This window comes from Gracilinanus agilis, chromosome 5 (assembly GCF_016433145.1).
Source record: "Gracilinanus agilis isolate LMUSP501 chromosome 5, AgileGrace, whole genome shotgun sequence".
In the NCBI taxonomy this organism is placed as follows: Eukaryota; Metazoa; Chordata; class Mammalia; order Didelphimorphia; family Didelphidae; genus Gracilinanus; species Gracilinanus agilis.
The window spans coordinates 218,761,902-218,783,285 of NC_058134.1; the positions used below are offsets into that span (position 1 = coordinate 218,761,902).

Sequence of the window (21,384 nt, forward strand, 5' to 3'; positions counted from 1 at the left end):
ATGACCTTAGACACTTAGTAGCGGTGAGACCCTGGACAATTCATTTAATTTCTGTCCCAATTTCTTCAACTGTACAAGTAGATCATGGTAGCCCCTACTTCAAAGTTGTGAGGATCACAAGATATAATATTCATAAGTGTCCAGCACATAGTAGGCACTCAATAAATGTTTGTTTTCTTCCTCCTTTCTTATATCGGGGACCCCTTTGACAATTTGATGAAGCCTACAGACCCCTTCTCAGAATAATAGTTCCAAAAGGATAAAATGCCTAGAATTGTAATTAATTGTATTTAAAATATTTACCAATAAATAAATAAACAAATAATGAGGTCACAGCCCCCAGAATGAAAAGCCTGCACCGGCCATCTGAAGATATCCAGAAAGTCCTCCTGCAGAAGGTGGGATCTGAGGCGAGTCCGGAAGGAGGCCAGGGATTCTAAGCAGAGAGCATTCCAGACAGGAGAGGCAGCCTGGACGGAAGCTCAGAGATTCTGTTGTTGTTCAATCTTGGGGTTTTCTTGGTAAAGACATAGGTTTATCATTTCCAAGGGTACTAACGGACAGGGACTTAGGTTCTCTCCGGATTCTTAAGGCAGTGACGGACAAGTTTCTGGGCTGCTAGACGCCAACCTCCCTATTTTGCAAATAGGGATACTGAGGTTGGGGAGGCGCAACTCCTCAAGGCTGTCCAGCCTGCTCCGGGGGACGGAGCCCAGAGGTCCAGGACTCTCTCCCAGTTCTACCTTTAATGTTACAAATGGAGAGACTGGGGCCTAGGCAAATATGCAACAGGTCACTCAGAATGACCTCGGGGCAACAGGGAGGAGCCAGTGGGCGTTAACGTACCCGCGTCCGCCTGCTCCGCCCACTTCCGGCCCTAACGGTGAGCACGACTTCCTGGAGCGTGCGCATGCATCGACGGACCCCTCCCGCTCCGCTCGCGTCGCCCTTTCTCCGCCCTTCTCCTCCTCTCTCCTCCCGTTCTCTTCCGTCTCTGGGGAAAGATAAAAGCAAAGCTCACAGGCGGCTGCCGGAAATGACGTGATCCAGCCCCTGAAGCGGAAGTGACGCCAGCCGTGCCCTTGACGGGCGGGCTGGGCCAAGCCGTGCCGGGCCGGAGGGGGCGGAGGCTGCGGGAGAGAAGAGGGCAGGGAGGCCTAGGTGCCTCTGCTCTCCGCTCGCTGCTAGCCGCTTGCCGCTCGCTCGCTCGGTCTCGTGGCCGCGCTCGCGCCGCAGGAGGTAGGAGGCGCGTGGGGAATCCTCGGGGCGGGCAGAGGGCGGCGTCCAGCTTCCTCTCGGGTCTGTCCGCCCTAGCGGGTCCCTTCCCCACCCCCACCCCCGGCCCCTCCGGCTGGTCACTCCCCGCCTCATGTGTCTACCGAGGCTTCTCATTCCTCTAGGTTTAAAGGCAAATTCCTAAGCTCGGCATTCAAGGCCTTGCCTGGTCTAGCCCAGGCTTGCATTCCCCAGTTAGCAACAAGCATTGATTCTGACCCCTGCACGTGCCGCGCGCTCCGCTGGAAGCTGGGGGTGGGAGATCTATTGATCAATCCAGGAACATTTATATTTACAAAACAGTCCCTGCCGTCCAGGAGCTTCTGGATTTAAGGGAATATCTCCTTTTTCGCCTTACGATTGCAACCAAACTGCTAGTCTCCCACCTCCCTCACCTCTGCCTTTTAGAATCTTTGACTTCCTTCCGTTCCCAGATCAGATACCCTCTTCTTAGAGAAGTCTTTCCTAGCCTTCATCACCACAGAGTTCTCTCCCTCTTCAAATTTCCTGCCTCTTCTCTCCCTGGCAAAATGTAAACTTCTTGACGGTAGAGACTGTCTCATCTTTCAGGTTTGTATCCCCAGAGCCTAGTACGGAGCTTTTCTAGTAGTATATAATTCTAAATGATTCCCGATGTGCTCTCGGCCAGGTCATGTCTCTTTGGACTTCAGTCTCCACGTCTGTAAAAGGAAAGAGTTGGATTAGATGGTTTCTAAAATGTCTTCCAATTTAACATCCTATAATAATAACTTGCATTTATATAATACTTTTAAGGTTTGCAGAGACCCTTACTTATCTCATTTGATCCTCAACAGGGGTTCTTAACTCTTTTTGTCCTGGACTCTTTGGGTAGTCAGTCTGGCCAAGCCTTTATACCTCTTCTCAAAATTGTGTGGTGTTGGTTTTTTTTTTTTTTTAAAGCATAGGATTGAGGGGCAGCTAGGTGGCTTGCTGGATACAGAGCTAGACCTAGGAGATAGAGGTTCTAGGTTTAAATTTGGCCTCCTACATTTCCGAGTTGTGTGACCCTAGGGAAGCCACTTAACCCTTCATTGCCTATTCCTTACTGCTCTTCTGCCTTAGAACCAGTACACAGTATGGATTCTAAGACAGAAGGTAAGGATTTTTTTTTTTAATTACATAGGATTACAAAGGAAAACAGTTAAATTGAAATAGTTATGAAAATGAACACCTGCTATGTAGGGATACCTTTGTAGATGCACAGGTGAGGGACCTAAGAGATAATCTGATGGAATAAACCCTCAGCTTTTTTGATTTGTCCCAGGAGGAAGAGTCAGTATTCTGACCTCTGTCTCCATCAAGTTCTCTTTTCCTTATGCCAGATTCTTCAGCTCTTACTTGACAGTGAGATATAGGGGAAAGTGTTGGAATCAGAAGCTCTGGATTTGAATCTCCTACAGCCTGGATGACTGCATGCCAGATCTCTCCATTTTAACCTCCAAAACCTCCCTCCCATTGGACCCCTTCTCCCCCCCTCACACAACTACTGTTTTAGGAGATTAGTCTCCTTCACCTCTGGCCCACATTATTGCAATAGCCTCTGAACTGTCTCCCTTCCTTGAGGCTTACTTCTCCTACATGCTGATACCAAAGTCATTTGTCTTAGGCATAAATCTGACTATGACCTCTCTACTTAGCCACTCTAGTGATTTATTATTGCCTCTAAGATAAAACATAAACCCTTTAGCTTTCAAATTGTACCTGGGAAGGGGACAGCTGGTGGCTCAGTGGATTGAGAGCTGTGCCTAGAGACTGAAGGTCTTGGATTCAAATCTGGCCTCAGACACTTCCTAGCTGGGTGACCCTGGGCAAGTCACTTAACCCCCCCATTGCCTAGCCTTTACCAGTCTTCTGCCTATGTATGGTATTGATTCCAAGACAGAAGGTAGGGGTTTAAAAAAAAGTAAATTAAAAATAAATACATTATACCTGGGTCCTATCTTTCCAGCTTCATTTGTTGCAGGTGCCAATGTTGGACTTGGAGTTAGGAAAACACTAACTGTGTGTGACCCTGGGCAAATCACTGACCTCCGTTTGCCTCAGTTTCCTCAACAGTAGAATGGGGATGATAATAGTATCTTCCTCCCAGGATTGTTGTGATGATCAAATGAGGTAACAGATATAAAATGCTCTGTAAACCATAAAGTATTATAAGCATAGAAGCCAGACTGGTCTCTTCTCTACCTGTCACAAGTGAGATGGCACCATCTCGTCCCTCCATTCCTCTATATAGATCTGCCTGGAATACCCTCCCTCCTCCACTTCCCACCTCAAGAGCTCACTGTCAGGCATGAAGACTTTCTTGCTTCCACCAGCTACAAGAGCCCTCCTTCCCAAGCTACTTCAAATTTAACTACTTTGTATACATGTGTGTTTATAAACTTTACATGTCCACTGTGTGTTCCTCTGTTATTTGTATCCCTCTTTAGAATGTAAATTCCCTATAGTTTTTCCTACCCTTATTCCTTTTTTTAAAAAATGTATGTATTTAATTAATTATTTCAGAGGATTTTTCCATGATTACATGTTTCATATTCTTTCTCTCCCTCTCTCCCTCCCAGAGCCAACAAGTAATTCCACTGGGTTTTATGTATCATTGATCAAGATCTATTTCCATATTTTTAATATTTGCAATAGAGTGATCACTTAGAGTCTACATCCCCAATCATGTCCGTATCAGCCCATGTGTTCAGGCAGTTGCTTTTCTTCTGCATTTCTGCTCCCACGGTTCTTTCTCTGGATGTGGATAGCGCTCTTTCTCATAAGTTCCTCTGGATTGTCCTGGGTCATTGCATTGCTGCTAGCAGAGAAGTCCATTATATCCAATTGTGCCCCAGTGTATCTGTCTCTGTGTACAATGTTCTTCTGGTTCTGCTCCTTTTGCTCTGCATCAATTCCTGGAGCCTACCCTTATTTCTTAGTAGGGTCTAGCACATAGAAAATGCTTAATAAATTCTTATTCATAACTGATTATCCGACCTTGGTTAGAATATTTACCCATCTGGCCTTCACTTTCCTTGGCTGTAAAAAAAAGGAGGCTAGACCACATGACCTCTCCAGGCCCCCTTCAGCCCTGGCATTCCAGGGTCTCCTCACATTGTTCTAGAGCTCTCTGTTTGGATTTCATTTTTGTCCAAACAGGGTATCTGCCTTTTCTCGAATTATTTACTCTTGCATCATCCTGCTGGATTAAGTCCCTCAAAGGAAGCTGCTGGCTCTTTTTTGTATCTAGGGCCCTGTGGAGCTGACACATAGTAGCCACCTAAACTGAATCTGAATTTGAGGAGTTGAGATGTCCTTTTCATGCCTGGCTGGGATCCAGGCACAGGATAATAAACTTCAGAGCTGGGAGAGACCTTAGAAATTTTACTCATATTACAGTTGAGGAGAGTTTTACCTGAGGTCACACAACAAGGGAATGCCAAAGCTAGAACTTTAGGTCAGACCCTTGACTCCCAGACAACACCTCCCTCCTGGTTCTTCATGCCTCCACACACTGTTTTCTTTTGTCTTTTTTTCTCTTTTTAAAATTTATTTATTTGTTACACTTAAATCCCAATTAGTCCACCCTCCCTCACTCCTTTCTCCTCATTAGAGAAGGCCTTCATTTGACAAAAAGATATACTCATATATAAAACTCTGTCTTAAAAAAATTTTTTTTAACTATGTCTCACTGATTATCAGTTCTTTCTCTGGAGGTGGACATACACATGTCATTCTTCAAGTAATATTTTTGGTACTTTATATTATGTTCTCTTGGTTCTGCTCATTTCATTCTTCATTATTTCATGCAAATCTTTTCATGTTTTTCCAAAATTAACTTGTTCATCATTCCCTCAACTCGGTAGTATTCCATCACAATACCTCAACTTGTTTAGCCATTCTTTATTTGATAGGCATCCCCTCAATTTCTAGTTGTCACCACAAAAACATCCACTAAAATTTTTTTAGAACTTATAGTTTCTTTTCCATTATCCTTGATCATCTTAGGAAATAAACTCAATAATGGTATTCCTGGATCAAAAGGCATACGCAATGAAAAATGTTATCCACAGCCAAAGAAGGAACTGTTGGCATCTGAGGGCAGATCAAAGCATGCCATCTTCCACTTATTTCCTTCATGAGTTTTTAATGTATGTATGAGATGTGTCTTCTATCATGATAAGCAATGTAGAAATATCTATTGTATAAAAGCACTGGTATAACCTATGTTAGACTATTTACCACATCAAGGAAATAGGAAGAAAAGCTGAATCCTAGAATGTCAAAAAACAGTTGTCAAAAATTGTTTCTAAGGGGCAGCTGAGTAGCTCAGTGGATTGAGAGTCAGGCCTAGAGGCAGGAGGTCCTAGGTTCAAATCCGGCCTCAGCTGTGTGACCCTGGGCAAGTCACTTGACCCCCAATGCCCACCCTTACCACTCTTCCACCTATGAGCCAATACACAGAAGTTAAAGGTTTTAAAAAAAATTGTTTCTACGTGTAACTAGAAAAAAATTAAATAAAAAATTTTTTAAACCCTTGTACTTCGGTGTATTGTCTCATAGGTGGAAGATTGGTAAGGGTGGGCAATGGGGGTCAGGTGACTTGCCCAGGGTCACACAGCTGGGAAGTGGCTGAGGCCGGGTTTGAACCCAGGACCTCCTGTCTCTAGGCCTGACTCTCACTCCACTGAGCTACCCAGCTGCCCCCTAAATAAAATTTTTAAAAGGTATACACAGTTTTGCAACTCTTTAGGTATAATTCCTTCCAAATTACTCCCCAGAATGGTTGTATCAGTTCAAAGTTCCACCAACAGGGTATTAGTATCCCCATTTTTCCACATCCCTGACAGCATTTATCATTTTAGCCAATCTGATCTGTGTGAAATGGTATCTCAAATTTGTTTTGATTTGCATTTCTCTAATCAATAACGATTTAGATAATTTTTTCATGTTGTTACATAAAACTTTGATTTCTTCATCCAAAAACAGTCTGTTCATATCTTTCAACCATTTGCCAATTAGAGAATGGCTCAAATTCTTATATATTTGACAGAGTTCTCTATATATTTTAGATGTGAGACCTATCTTCTATTTCTTTTGCCTTCTGATTTCACTCTTCCCATTATCCATCAGCTCCACTGAGAGTCTTGTTTTTCCTTCTTTCTGCTATTCTTTAATTCCTTTCTCTCTGGTCCCACATCCCCTTTTTCCTCTTTGGTCATCTCCTTTCTTGAAATCCAGAGATTTCACAAGAAACAAGAAAACAAGAAATCCTCCTTGTTAGCTTTATTGGTCTTGGCAGCCTTGTTTTTGTCTTTATTGACCACGTTCACATATCCTCATCCTCTCTTTTTTTTTCCTTATAGATGGCTCAGCGTATGGTCCTCAGGAGATTCGCGGCCTCTTTCTTCTCCAGAAAGTTCCCTCAATGTCAGTGGGCGCCTCTTTCTCCTGAGGTTCTAGTCCAGGGTAACCCTGGCAGACCAGCTCCTGTACCTAGTTTGGCCCGGACATTTTTTACCACCAGGGTCTGTAAGGTTACATTTAATGTCCAGGATGGGCCTGACTTTCAGGACAGAGTTGTCAACAGTCAGACACCAGTCGTTGTGGATTTCCACGCACAGTGAGTATTGGACATAGGCAGAGGGTAGGGTTTTTTTTAAGTCCTGGGTCACTTTTTTTCTTAAGTTAACAAATAAGCCGCTAAAAATTGAAAAATGAATAAATGAAATAGAACCTAACCATAGATAGCTACTTTAGAAATATAGATCAAGGTTCAAATTCAGAAGACCCAGTGAAATGAAAACATAAAATGAACACAGGCCCCAAAAAGAGTTCTTGGAAGAGCTATATTCGGTTTCCAAAGAATTTTCCCATGTTTCCAGGGCCCCCACCTCTGGAGTATTTAAAATTATATTGTGAATAAATGTGGTTAAAAAAAGGGGTGTCTAATGTACCATTAGAGGGCGGTATTTGGCCTCTCCTGGTTTTCTGACCAGTTTAATAACCTTACCTATAAGCCCTTTGTGTCTTTAAGTTGTCACTCTTCCAAACTGGAGAAGACCTATGAAAATTTATCAAACTTTCCTGGTGGTTTGACCCTAAATGGAAATGCCCATGACAAGATGTTGGTCACGGTTTGTTTCTTATTTTTTAAGTTAAAGCATCTTTCTGGGTTTTGGGGCCCATGTTAATTGGCCTGACTACAGTCAACTAGAGAGAATTCATTAAACCCCTCTAAGTAAGGCAAGGTGTGAGACATTCAATTTAGAACCTGAGAGGGCTCTTGAGTTCTTCATCTCTGATAAACACTTGAGTTGTTCTCATTTTGTTTTGTTCTCTGACTCTGTGGCCTTAAGCAAGTCATCTGTCCTCTTGCCTCATTTTCCTCATTTGTTAATGGAGATCATATTTCCTGTGTTGGGTGGGGAGGGTTATTTGAATAAGAGGGATTTGATGACTGCCTGGTGATTGGGGCAGGGGTTTGCACAAATATATTGGCTGGGGTTCCACCTGGAGCTGTAGATAAACAATCCCTCTAAAGCAGAGAGGATAATAGGACTTTGCCCTCAGCCTTCCTCCTCTGCTGCCTGGAGATACTTCCCAGGGATGAGGAGTTTAAAGCTCTAGGACAACAGCTTTTGTTGTGCTTACTCTTGGTAGCCCCTTTTGGGGTTTTCTTGGCAGAGATATTGAATGATTTGCCATTTCCTTCTCTAGTTCATTTTACAGATGAGGAAACTGAGAAAAACAGTGTTAAATGACTTGCCCAGAGTCACACAACTAGTACGTGTCTGAGGTTGGATTTGAACTCAGGAAAATGGGTCTTCCTGACTCCAGGCCTGGTACTTTCTCCACTGTGCCACCTGGCTGCCCACTAAAGACAACATCATCTCTTCCTTTTTATGCATCCTGTGCTGCCTTAGGGATCACTGACAGAAACCAGACTCTGAAAAATCATTTGAGGTAAACAGGAAGGGGAAGCCACCTCTTTATGAGCCCTGCTGTTCACTATCGGTGCTCAGAGGCTGTGTTGTTCCCTTGACAGTCAGCCAAGGTACCTTTCCTGGTAATATTCAGCCAGGGCTTACAGCTTTGATGGTGCTTCCCAAGAGGACAATCATTCCCTTATGAGAAAGATGTATTTAAATGGAGATGCACTGAGAATTCTTCAAAGCTGAGAATTGAGCTGCTAAATTTTTCTTATCTCATTTTTGATGCCTCTTTTTTAAAAGTTTTATGGATAATTTTTAATTATTCATCCCCATTATATCTTAATGAGCTTGCCTGCCCCTGTTCCCTGCAGAACCCTCCCTTGTTTTTAGCAGCAGGGTGCAGAGGAATGAGACAAGCCCTGTCTGACAGAGATGCTTCCTTTCCTCCCCTTCTTGAGGTGGTGTGGCCCCTGCAAGATCTTGGGCCCCCGGTTAGAGAAAATGGTGGCAAAGCAGGAGGGGAAGGTGCTGATGGCCAAGGTGGACATTGATGACAACACAGACCTCGCCATTGAGTATGAGGTATGGAACAGGGATGTTGGCAGTGGCCCTAGAACCCAGACATACAGAGCCCTGGGACCCTGGGACCCTCCTTTTCCCTGAAGCACATTGCGGGGTTGGGTAGTTGATATCTTCATCCTTCTCCTCACACATCCTTGCTGTAGGCAGAAGGCTTCATGCACAGAAACACTAGTTGGAGTCTTTGATATTCCAGGTGTTCTTGCTTTTGGCATCAAGGCCACCTCCTGGCACTCACTGGTAGCAGGACTCTTGACCTGTGCCAGACTTTCCCATGCTATAACCCTTTAGGAGAATGAAGGGAGTGGATGAAATGGCCCCTGGGATCTCCAAAAGCCCTAAATCTGGGGTGTTGTGATGTGTCCTGCTCTTATGGTCTTTGCTTCGGAGGTCGTCCTCCTCTTCTGAGATGTTTCAAGGATTCCTTGGAAGGATTGGGATGTCCCTATTCTGTCAGAGAGTCCACCAATCCCCTCTGGTCTGGGGATAGAAGCCAGAGTCCTGGGGGAGCTACACTGTGATAGTCTGTGGGCCTGAGGGGAGGCCCGAAGATGAGTCACCAAGCCTCAACCAGGTGGATGACTAAGGTGCTGAGGTCATATGACTGTCAGAAGGTATCTTGATCTTCACCCACCTACCACCATCCCCCCTGCCCCGGACTTCCTTTGTAAACCCAAAGTTTTATAAAATCAGATAAGTTTGGCATTAAAAGGACTCAGGATAGAAACTGGGCCTGTGATTGACTGAGATAGAGAACCACCCTTGGATCGGGAAATATCCCCTCCCCGTAGAGGCTGGCCCCTTCTCTGAGACTGACAGTTTTAGAGAGCATTGGAATTTAGAGGATAAGCAGCTTGCCCGAGGTCTTCCTGGCTCCAAAAAGGCCTCAATCCATTGCACCATCTCTGATGGCTAATCACCCCAGCTTCTTCATACTCTTATGGAGGGGAACTCACTCCCATCCACAGAAGTCTCTTAGCCTCTAGTTCAGCTTTGATCAAGAGGAGATTTCTTTCAATGGAGTTGTCATTTGCCTCTCCTAACTGCCCATTTTGCCTACTTTTGCCCTCTGAAGCCAAGCTGAACCATTCTGATTCCAGATGCATGATTAGCATGTTAAACAGAGTTCTACAACTTCTGGGATTTAAGTGCATTTCTTCAAACTCTCCTACAAACCTCCTACCCCTTATCCTCAGGGGAAGCCTCCCACCTCAGACACATTCATTTGTTGTCTGTGGCCAGAGCCCACTCCCCTTCAAGCCCCACAATTGATGTACGCCTGGCCAGCTGCCCAATGTCAGATTTCACAATCCTCAGCAGATTCCCCTGGGAGTAGTAGGGGGGAGAGAGACCCCCTCAGAGCTTTGGAATGTGTGTACATTCTTTGCCTTGTGTCTCGGCATGCCCCCCAGGCTCCAGGCTGTCCTGACTATACAAAGCCCACATCCCTCAAGTGTTTCTTACTTCCAGAACCAGTTCCTTTCTCAGGTTTTCTGTGGATAAAGCAACAATTTTTCTTTATTCTTTTGTCCTGCCTTTTGCCCTTTGCCCCACCTACTTGGGTTTTGGAGTTAGTGAAATTACCTTTCCCAACCCACCAGGACTTTTTTGTGGCTGCTGGCCAGTTGAAATGGGGGCAGAGAGAGCAGGGGGTAGGGGGTGGAATTAGGTTCTCGATCTTTCCCCAATCTTCTCCTTGCTAAAAGTTTAAAGAACTTTGAGCTGTTCTTACTTGATATAGATTAGCTGCTTAGGAGAAGCTTTGAAAGGTTGCTCCAGACCCCAGACCTATTTTCTCAATGTAGATCCCCATTATGTGTGTATTTAGAACTTGTGCTGTCAGATTAGGGAGCCCGCCTCAGTGTACATAGGTCGTGTTCCCCTCCTCTTCCCCCCCCCCCCATGCAGTGTGTCAGCAGCTTGTCTCTGAGTATTTGGGGGCCGCCCTGGCCCCCCAGCCAGTTGGTTGAGCTAGGCCTTCCTAACCCTCTCCTCACTAGGCCAGATTACCCTGTTCGCCCCTATTGTCACAACTTTTTCCAAACTTTGTATTGTTATTGGAGATATCCTCAGGTCTTCCTCCCTGGTGAAGACAGATATAGCTGAATTTTACTCTTCCCAAGCCTCTTAAGAGTCACAAACAGATCAGTTTTCACAGTCTTGGGATGTCGATAGCACAAGGGTTAGCCCCGTTTTGCAGAAGAAGAAACTTGAGATTAAGGAGACAAAGGACAAAGCTCCAGTGCCAGGTTTCCCTCACTCCTCTGAGCCCATTACTTTTTCCATTAAACCATGATACCTCTCTTTCTCTGGTCCCTCCATCTCCTGTGGAATGTGAGCTATCATGAGCCTGATTTGCAGGTGTTGAAGGGGGCTCCCTGGGCTGCCTCTTGCCCATAGCAGAGCCCAAGCCTACAGGTCACAGTGTGCTCCCTGAGGAAGCTGCATTGGCAGGCCTGGGGAAATCCTAGGCAGGGGGTTGTCATGTAGCTGGAGCTTCTCTTTCAAAGGCCTTTTTTTCCTTCCTTAAACCCCCTACCTTCTATCTTAGGCTCAATACTGTGCATTGGTTCCAAGATAGAAGGGCTAGGCAATGGGGGTTAAGAGACTTGTCCAGGGTCACACAGCTAGGAAGTGGTTGAGGCCAGATTTGAACCTAGATTTCTCTGTGCCTGACTATTCATTGAGTTAACTTGCTGCCTCCTGAAAGGCCTTTTAAAAAGACCCCGGAGACTTATGAGAAAGAATGCTATCCACATCCAGAGAAAGAAATGATGGGGATATGATCGGGGATGTAGCCTCTAAACCAGGGGTTGGCAACGTATGGCTCTTTCTGCAGGAGCCATAAAGTCCTTTTTTTTTTTCAGGCGCTGTTACAGGAATACACACTGTGAGCACTGTACGGCTCTCACAAAATTACATTTTAAAAAATGTGGCGTTTATGGCTCTCATGGCCAAAAAAGTTGCTGACCCCTGCTCTAAACGATCACCCCAATACAAATATCAACAATATGGAAATAGGTCTTCATCAGTGACACACGTAAAACCCGGTGGAATTGCTCATTGACTATGGAAGAAGAGGGAAAGAATGTGAATCATGTAACCATGGAAAAATATTCTAATTTAATTAAATAAATAAAAAAACCTAAAAAAAGAAGTAGAAAGGGGGCAGCTGGATAGCTCAGTGGATTGAGAGCTAGGCCTAGAGATGGGAGGTCCCAGGTTCAAATCCAGCCTCAGACACTTCCCAGCTGTGTGACCCTGGACAAGTCACTTGACCCCCATTGCCTACCCTTACCACTCTTCTGCCTTGGAGCCAATACACAGTATTGACTCTAAGAAGGAAGGTAAGGGTTTAAAAAAAAAAAAAAAAAAGGTAGAAAGACTCTTGGAGAGATATTACCAGTCACCAGGTCTTCCCTTCCCAGTGGATAAAGAGTCAGGCCTGGAGTTGTGAGGATCTGGGTTCAAATATGACCTCAGACACTTCTTAGCTGGGTGAGCCTGAGCAAGTTACTTAACCCTGTTTGCCTAGCCCTTCTATCCTAGAATTGTCACTAGGACAGAAGTGAATGGAGGTGTGAGTTCAGGGGACTAGAACCCTAGCTCAGCCTTTTCTCAGTTGCCATAGTTCCCAAGAACTGTTGGTGTTGACTTCATCTGAAGAAGTGAGATTTCTTGGCGTTCCAGCTCCCACTCTTCTTTGTTCAGCAAGGATTCTAGCTTGACCTCAGACTGCCAGGGCCATCCCTCTATGTCTTTGTGCTTCTTCCGCTCTGGCTTGGGCCTGTGCAAGGGCAGGAGGCTCTGGGGGCCAGGACTGAAAATGGAGCTCTCCATACTGGGTTCCTGGTGGTTTGGCTGGAGGGCTCAGTCCATCCTTGTGAACCCAGAGGGAGGAGAGCCTCAATAAGGGCTAAATGGATGGGAATCTCGACTGGAGTGTCATCCCTTTGTAGTTTACAGAGCAAATACACCATCAGCTCTGATTAGACAGTCTAAGAATGGTCCTGATTGTTTGGATAAGGAAACCGAGTCTCAGGCAGATTAACTGGGCCAGGGTCTCTCTAAGCGAAAAGAAGGCGTGAGCTCCAACTCATGTCTCCTCCCTCGGCTTCCTCTCTTCTGCCCTCATTGGGTGGAAGGGGACCTGCAGATCCTCCCAATGTGGCCTTCTCTCCATAGCTTTCCCACCCAAGTGCCAGGACAAAATGTTTGATTTGGGGCTAGTCCATTTTTCCTGTAGGTCCCAGTGAGCGGGAAATGACCTACTCGGGCTCTGGACTCCCATCACACGCTCTTAGAGCGTAGAGTACCAGAGGTAGAAAGAATCTCCCACTTGGAGGCTGGAGGAGCACAATTCGAATCCCACCTCTGCTAGTTACTAGCTGTACAACAGGAGGTGGTCCTAAGGAGTCTCCAAGCTCCCTTCTAGCCATCCATAGTCTTAGCACCTGCTCACCCAAAGCCCAGAAAGAGGCAAAGCGAGTCCTAGAAGACACCAGTGGTAGGACCAGCACCCGGTCCTGTCTCCTAACCCTGCCCTCTCCAGAGCAGGCAGCAGCCTTCTGGATAACCTGGAGGTGGCTGGCATCCTCCTGGGTTTGCTTGTAAATCACCCAATAACCTAGTTGGACCAGGCTCTCCTCCATCCTGTCTGTGACTGCCACTGGAGGGCGCCAAAGAGCAGCCGAGGGAGCCGGCCCATTGATCCCCCAGCCTGGGGCACACATCCCTGCACCTCCCTAGGCCGGCCTCGGCAGCCTTTTTTGGTCATTGGTTGTGCAGTAAAGGGGGGCGGGGCACGTGCGGGCCTCTTGGCGCTCCCAGTGCCCACCCACTCAGTCATGTGCCTGGGAGAGTTACCAGAAGCCTAGAATGGAAACAAGGAAGGGGTGGGGGGGTGGGGGGCCGCAGGGGGCAGCCAGGCAGCCGAGGATAGCCTAGGCCAGCCTTCGCTTTCTTGTTGCTGAGGTCTCTGGTGTCCTTTGTGCTCCCCCATAGCTCCTCCCTTGGGTGAGACTGGGCCAGGCTTAGCTGCTTTCAGTCCCAGTGAGAGCATTAGAGTTAGCCATGTTTTAAGGGATTAGCCAGGGAGGGGGAATCACTTCTCAAGAAGTCTTTCTACCCTAGCAGTCAGGCCATAGCCTGCCATTCAGGGACCTCACAGACATATCTTAGAGCTTTGGTGGCCTTCAGTGAGCCTGAGTAGTCTGAAAGCATTGCACCCTAAACATAACTTGTGATTTTTGATAAAACTGGAGAAATCATAAAGATATTGGGATGATGTCATTGAATACAAGTGCCAGAATTTAGGCATAGAAATAAGTCTTTTCCCCTATCCCAGCAGAGTTACCATTGCTCAGTATAGTTTGGGGACTCCTCTGGCTGGCCAAGATCATTTCTAAGGCCCCTCTGTAAGGAACATGCCTTTGAAGCCTGGAATGCGTTCTTTGGAGTCCCGCGAGTGGGTTCTGCTCTCTTCCTTTGGGGTAGATTTGATTCTTAAAGAGTTACCACATAGACACAGAGCCAGGTTTGGTAGGGAAAATGGGACTCTACCTGGATAGTTGCAGGGTTGGCTCAGAAAAGAGAGGTGACTGAAATGAGACTGATTTTGATTTTAACTGCCATGGAGGAGTTCAGGAGCTCTTGAGTTATGGCAGCCTTAATGAAGTGATCACGGAGCCTCTCCACAGTTGACTGTTTTTCATTCATTCAGCAAATGTTAAAATGCCTGCTGTATGAAAGGCCAGACTCTGAGTATACAAAGATAAAATCCAGGAGACAGCTGGATGGCTCAGTGGATTGAGATCCAGGCCTAGAGACAGAGAGAGAAGTCTTGGGTTCAAATCTAGCCTCAGACATTTCCTAGCTATGTGGTTCTGAGCAAGTCATTTAATTCCTATTGACTAGCCCTTACCATTCTTATGCCTTAGAACCAATATACAGTGTTGATTCTGAGATGGAAAATGGGGTTTTTTAAAAAAAAAAAGATAAAATCCACAAGTCCCTGTCCTCAAGCAGCTCAGAGATTGGTCATGACCTGTTTTTAAAAGATTTTGATAACTGGAGTTCGTAATCACTGCTTTCCTTTGTACTCTACCTAAGACCAGGACTGAAAACCAGAGTCCATGGGCTTCTTTGCCAGCCTGATTACCCAAGGGGCACATTGGTCTGGCAGCTGGTTTTCAAAGGTCAGTGTTCCATTGAATGTAGAACTTCCAAGAAGTTTCTGTGAAAAGACCAAACTAAGTGGCTTACTTTGAACCCACTATATGGGGTAAAAATTGGTGTTTATGTTGTGCCTTTGGTGCCATTAGCATACAGGCTCTCAGAAGGCAGTGTTTATCTCTCTCATGACTAGTTTATGGCTCCGTGAATAATAATAACTTATGAATGTATATCACTTCACTGTTAACAACGAGCTTTATAGGCATTATTTCACTGGATCTTCATAACCACCTTGTGTGGTAAGGAATGATAAAATTATCCTCATTTTACAGATGATTCAACTGAGTTTCAGAAAAGTGCAGGGACTTACACAGGGTCATGGAGCAGGGAGTGGCCAAGTCAGTCTGCAGACTTGGGTTCCATCCTTTTGTTGGAGTGCTTTGGATCACAATACCACAGAGGCTGCTGTATGTCATAAAGGGGATCATCTTCATTAAAACCTTGCCAATGCAATCTGGGCCTCTTTTTCCAAATAATCTATATATTGTCTTTCCTCCCCATTCCAAAGGAGCATGACTGAACCTTCCTTTTCCTCTATCCTATAACACTCAGAAGTGAGGAAGACTTTTACACGGATTCCTCAATCAACTTCAAATTTTGGTGTCTCTATTTTAGTTCACAGTGATGAGCTGAACGTGCTTGTAAATCTGACCCCACATCATATTGCCTTTTTCTCTTTCTGCCTCTAGAACAACAAGAAAACTCAGTCAAGCACTGTACCAAGGTCCTTCAGCCCCCTGTCTGCATTCTCTCGTTTTATTCCCTTCTTCCTGTGGCTATTTTAATCTCTTCTATTACTCCAGCCAAACCACTGAGTGATGAGTCAGTAAGTGGTTTTTCTGGAGGAAGGGTAAATACTGGGAGCTTGAATGAAAAGTATTTTTCCATTGGGGGAACCCTAGGACTCTGGGATGTTCTTACCCCAGTGGTCCTTTTTAAAATTTTTAAATTTTAATAGATTTCCACATAAGTTTTCCAAAGTCATATGATCCATATTATCTCCCTTCTCCCCTTCGGAGCTGACAAACAATTCATTCTGGGGCATTATCGTGCAAAATGTATTTCCATATTATTCATTTTTGTAAGTGAATAATCTTATAAAAACCAAGACCCCAAAACATGTACCCCAATAAACAAATGATAAATCATATGTTTTTATTTGCATTTCTACTCCCACAGTTCTTTCTCTGGAGATAGATAGCATTCTTTTTCATAAGACCCTCAGATTGTCCTGGATCGTTGTATTGCTGAAAGTAGCAAAAGTCCATCACAATTGATCATCTCACAGTATTGCAGTTACTGTGTATGATGTTCTCCTGGTTCTGCTTGTTTCACTCTGCCTCAGTTCATGGAGGTCTTTCCACTCTTTCTGAAATCCTCCTATTCATCATTCCTTTATAAGGATAATAGTATTTGTTACGATTAAAAATAATAAAGACTGATATATAAATATAGAAATTAGTATTTTAATTAAAGCCATGCTGATAGAGATAAAATCATTAGACCACGCACTTGTAAGAATTCAAAACTGCTACCCCAGCCATTATTGTTACCTCACGTCTCTTCCCACGCCTGCTAGCCAAAGAGGAAGTTCAAAGTCACTTCCCCCTATTTAAAACAGTCCCTCACCTTGAATATGTAATCCAAAACAGGAAACCTTTTGGACCACGGCAAATGTAGTTTTTAAGGTCCCCACGTGTCCATAGAAAATATATATATACTTTTAGATGGCATTTCCCAAATTCCAATTAACATATTCCATCACCATCATAGGCCACAGTTTCTTCAGCCATTCCCTGGTTGAGGGGCATGCCTTTAGTTTCCAATTCTTTGCCACCTCAAAAAGAGTTAAAGGAAGGGACCTTACTTTGCTCCAACTTTTGAAGTGGTGCCCATGAACATCTTTGTCTTAGAGAACCCCAGACTCAATGCCCCATAGAACTCCCTGTCCCCCAGAATAGGAATCAGCAGACATTCTCTGGCTTAGAAATAATATCATCTCCCTTATCCCCCTTGCCCCTCCCCCTTCCAGGTTTCTGCTGTGCCAACTGTGCTGGCCATCAAGAATGGGGACGTGGTGGACAAGTTTGTGGGCATCAAGGATGAAGACCAGCTGGAGGCTTTCCTCAAGAAGCTAATTGGTTGCTGAGCTACACCTGCCTTTATTTCCCCTCGGGCCCTCCTCCTAGAAGAACTCTAGTCCTTTCCATACTTCCTCATCCCTCATCTAGCCCACATTGGCCCAGCCTGTGTCTTTCTGGGGAAAGGTTCTTCATCTCCAAACTTGAGAACCTGAAGCATTTCCCAGTTGTCTTGACTACAGAGGACTGGTACCTAGGGAAGTGGAGCTGCTGCTGGGGGTAAGAGGGGCTGGAGTGCTTTTCTTCTTCACATGCTTGATCCCTCCCCCCTCTCTTCCCATCATCATCTTCAAGCCCAGCCTAATCTAAGCCCCCAACTGTGAGGAGTTTGGAGAGAGACCTGTGGGCTCACCCAGTTTTGACTGTGAAAGCTTTGTCCTTGTCCTCTGGCCCCTTTACTTTACCACAAAGGTTCTGTGACCCTGTGCCTGACCTACTTGCCACATTTTTCTCCTCTGATGCTGTTTTGTAAAAGAAAAGAGAGAGCAAGTAATATATAGACATATATATGTGGTTCTCTCATTTTTTGTAGGTCTGTAATAAAGAGAACTTTACCAATCACTTCTACCTCCTACTCTGAAGAACAGACCCCATGGTGCACCCTGAAATTCCCTTGCAGTAACAGTCCCCATTTACAAAAGACTTCCCTCCTCCTCCTCCTTTTCTTTCCAATCTCAAGGATATGAGAGCAGGAACTGGCCCTGGGGAGAAAGGGAGGAATTCTGGAAAACTCTTTAAATGGAAGAGCCCTGAAGCCCTGCCTTACCTTAGCATGGGAGTCCTCCTGTTTTATGAGCAGGAGGTTTAACTGTGGACAAATCAAACAAATAAAACCCCAGGGCCAAGCAGCAGAGATACCTTCCATCTTTCCAGAGACAGTCACTAATTCTCTCTTGGGCTGGCCTCTAGTCTCATTTCCTTATCAGGTTGGTTCCTTACTGTGTTTACAAACAAGTGCACACACCCACCTCTTCTTTCTGCCTTCCCTACCCCAGTCTTCGCATTAAAGCTGGACATTAAAGTAGACTTACTGATGGCCTCTCAGTTTGTTGATTGCCATCCCTTCTCCCCACCCCACCTTGGGAAGTTCTCAAATGAGCCCCATCCACCCTTCCAGTGAGATTCATTAGGAACCCCACCTAGTTCTTCCAGGAAGAATGGACTTTTTCAGATCCTCGTCTCTGAAAGTCCTGCTTTTGCTCTCAGAAAGGCTTCCCCCAAGGTTGTTTAGAGACTTCTCTCCCAGGGCTGGGACCCTGAGCTGTGTATCCATTGGCTGGTGGCTCCAGTGCCCTCTTGTGCTGCTAGCTTCTAATAATTAATGGAAATATGAGTGCTTATTTACAAAGCAAAGGAGCCACCCTTTCATTTCAGAATCACTGACTTGCCCAAGGTCATCCAAGTAGTGAGTGATATTCCTAGGGCTAGGTGCTTCCCACTGCCTATCTCAGTGATGTCGAACCTTTTAGAGGGGCAGGTGATGTGAGAAATGCCCCACTCCGACTCCCCCTGACTTTCTAGTAAGGAACTCCAGCAAACTGTGCTGGGCCGATGGCTCTGAGTGTCCACTCTGGCTCATGTGCCATAGGTTCACCACCATCAGCCTAGGTAATGTTGACCCTCGGTTGATTTACATGTGGTTTTTATTTTAGTGGCCTATGGTGGGGTCTACAGCAGTTCATAGTAGGTAAGGTATTGGACTTTGAAGGAGTTTGAATCCTGCCTTAGATGCTACCTGTAGGCCACTTAACCTCTGCCTGCCTCAGTTTCCTCATCTGCAAAGTGAGGGGATTGGCCTCAATCTCTAAGGTCCTTCTCTGATCTAGATCTGTGATCCTATAAACTTCTTTTATCTGCAGTGCCACAAATACAACTAAATTGTGCACTCAGATCTAATATATGCCTAAGTTAGGGACACCTTAGAACAGGGAGGGCTGCCCTAAATTGCTTGCAAAATCTTAGCTCTAAGGTTCTAGGGCAGTCAGGACCTGCTAGAGAACTACAGTGTGGAAAGTTTGGCAAGTAGAGAAGCCAGCAGGAACTGTATTATACAGATAATGAAGGAGGGGCCGGATCTCTGCTCTAGCATCTAGTCTGAAGTCTATAGAGTAATCAGCATGAGGCACAACTGATCCCAGTTCAAAAAGGAGCCCGTAGTTCTGTCCCTCTGAACCAGCAGAGCTTTCCAGGTGGCTGAGTCCAACAGTAGACGACTGAAACTCCACATGGGCCAAGTCCATAGGTATATTGGTCAGACCTAAACCCAGATCAGGAACTTGTAGTGCTCAGACCAAGAGGGCAGAAGTCAAACTACTTTGAGATTACTGAAAGCTTATACATCTAAAAACTTGGCTGTCCCTTAGATCCTGACGTGGAACATTTAGGATTCCAAGAAAGCAGAAGGTCAAGTCAGACCCTCATTCCAGAGGTCAAGTCAGGAAATAGGCTAAAAGAATGAGCACACCGAAAAAATCTGCATAAAAAGCTTTATTTTTGGTGACCAGAGGTGCTCAAGAAACAGACTAAGAAGAGAATGACACCAAAATAGCTTGGGCCTAAGTTCAATTAGAATTCTTTGAAGATAAGAATCAAATAAGTTTTTTAAGTTTTTCTATATGAAATGAGAGTATTGGGGGAAGGCAGGGAAGAGTTATGGAAGAAAGAGTTAGAAAAAGAATTAACAGCTTGGCATAAGAGGTGCAAAACCTTGCCCAAGTAACAAATTCCTCGAAAATTAGAATGGACCAAATAGCTAAAGTCTGCATAAAGTAACAAATATCAGTCCAAAATCTGAGGGGGGAAAATAGAAGAAAACAAGATATCTTGTGGCAGAAACACTGACTTGGAAACTATTGAGGAGAGATTATTAAAAATTATGATTTTTTTAAAAAAGCCAAGAAACCATTCATGAAAGAAAACTGCCCAGATCTGTTAGAATCATAGGGTAAAATAGATACAGAATCCACTAGACATTTCATGAAAGAACTAAAAACATTATAGCCAAAATCCAGAATTTCCAGGTCAGAGAAAAATACTGCAAGCAACTAGACAGAATTGAGAGTCCTGAGAACCTACAGTTAGGATTACTGTTTAGCAAACAGCACTGTGAAGGAGCAATGAGCTTTGAATGTGATATTCTAGAAGTGGAAGAATATAGGTTTGCAAGCAGAACTAGCAAAACAGCATAATCTGGCAGGGGAACAGGTAGCATGATGGGATGAGGTGGAAAAGAGCCCCTGCAATCAAGAGAAACATAAAAAACATGATTGAACAATCAGTATTGAAAAAGGATACATTAAACAGAGATGATACATTTATCCCCTCAGAACTTTCACACACGTGGAAATGGAAGACTAGCTATAAGATTTGACAGTGTTGTCGTTGTCTTGATCTTAAATGAAAGGGAAGGTAACGAGTCAGGCATTGTGCTAAGTACTTTACAAATACCATTCAGTCCTCACAACAACCCTGAGAGGAAGGGGCTCTTATTCCTCATTTCAGAGTTGTGAGGAAACTGAGACCCAGGTGAAGTGATTTGCCCAGGAAGTGTTTGGGGCAGAATTTGAGTTTGGACCTTCCAGACTCCAGGCCCAGGCCCAGCTTTCTATACACAGTGCCACCTAGCCATCTCAGTGAAAATGGAAAAGGAGAAGAGGAATCCACTGGGGAAAGGATAGAGGAAATTATTCAAAAAGGAAGGAGTGTGAGCTATAGGAGACGCCTGAACCTCATTCTCATCTGAACTGGTCAGAGGAGGGAAGAATATTCACAGTGGGGTACAGAAATACATTTCACTCAACAGAGAGGGGAGATAAAGAGAAGGTTAGTCCTAAGCAAAACAAATGACATGCAAACATTAATAGCAGCTCTTCACTGGCAAAGAATTAAAAACGAGGGTGCCCCCAAATTGGGGAATTACTAAACAGGTTGTCGTATAAGATTGTGATGGAATGCTATTGTGCTATAAGAAATGACAACAGGCTAGTTTCAAAGAAACCTGGGAATCCTTTGAGGAAGTAATGGGGAGTGAAGTGAGCAGAAGCAGGAGAACAATATATACAATGATGACAACCTTGTAACAACAACTTTGCAAGACTTAGGATCTCTGACCAGTCCAATAACCAACCTCGGCTCCAGAGGTCTGCTGATGGAAGCGGCTCCCCATCTCTACATACAGAGGACAGGGACTGAGATTGCAGATTGAGACATTTTATTTG

General features: G+C 44.9%; 1 protein-coding gene across 1 annotated transcript; it reads left to right on the plus strand.

Annotated features, from left to right (window-relative positions):
- The first annotated feature begins 376 nt into the window (after positions 1-376).
- Positions 377-18,204, plus strand: TXN2 (thioredoxin 2). Its single transcript, XM_044678150.1, has 4 exons — positions 377-1,239; positions 6,645-6,901; positions 8,672-8,795; positions 17,059-18,204. The coding sequence occupies exons 2-4, from the start codon at positions 6,645-6,647 to the stop codon at positions 17,173-17,175; spliced, it is 498 nt and encodes a 165-aa protein (XP_044534085.1). The 5' UTR covers positions 377-1,239; the 3' UTR covers positions 17,176-18,204.
- Positions 18,205-21,384: the final 3,180 nt, after the last annotated feature.

Bases quoted from the DNA above. Each gene is read 5' to 3' on its own strand.
- TXN2 (XM_044678150.1), top strand. From the start codon at position 6,645: ATGGCTCAGCGTATGGTCCTCAGGAGATTCGCGGCCTCTTTCTTCTCC. The intron at 6,902-8,671 runs GTGAGTATTGGA...CCCCTTCTTGAG, and splicing joins GTTGTGGATTTCCACGCACA to GTGGTGTGGCCCCTGCAAGA. The intron at 8,796-17,058 runs GTATGGAACAGG...TCCCCCTTCCAG, and splicing joins ACCTCGCCATTGAGTATGAG to GTTTCTGCTGTGCCAACTGT.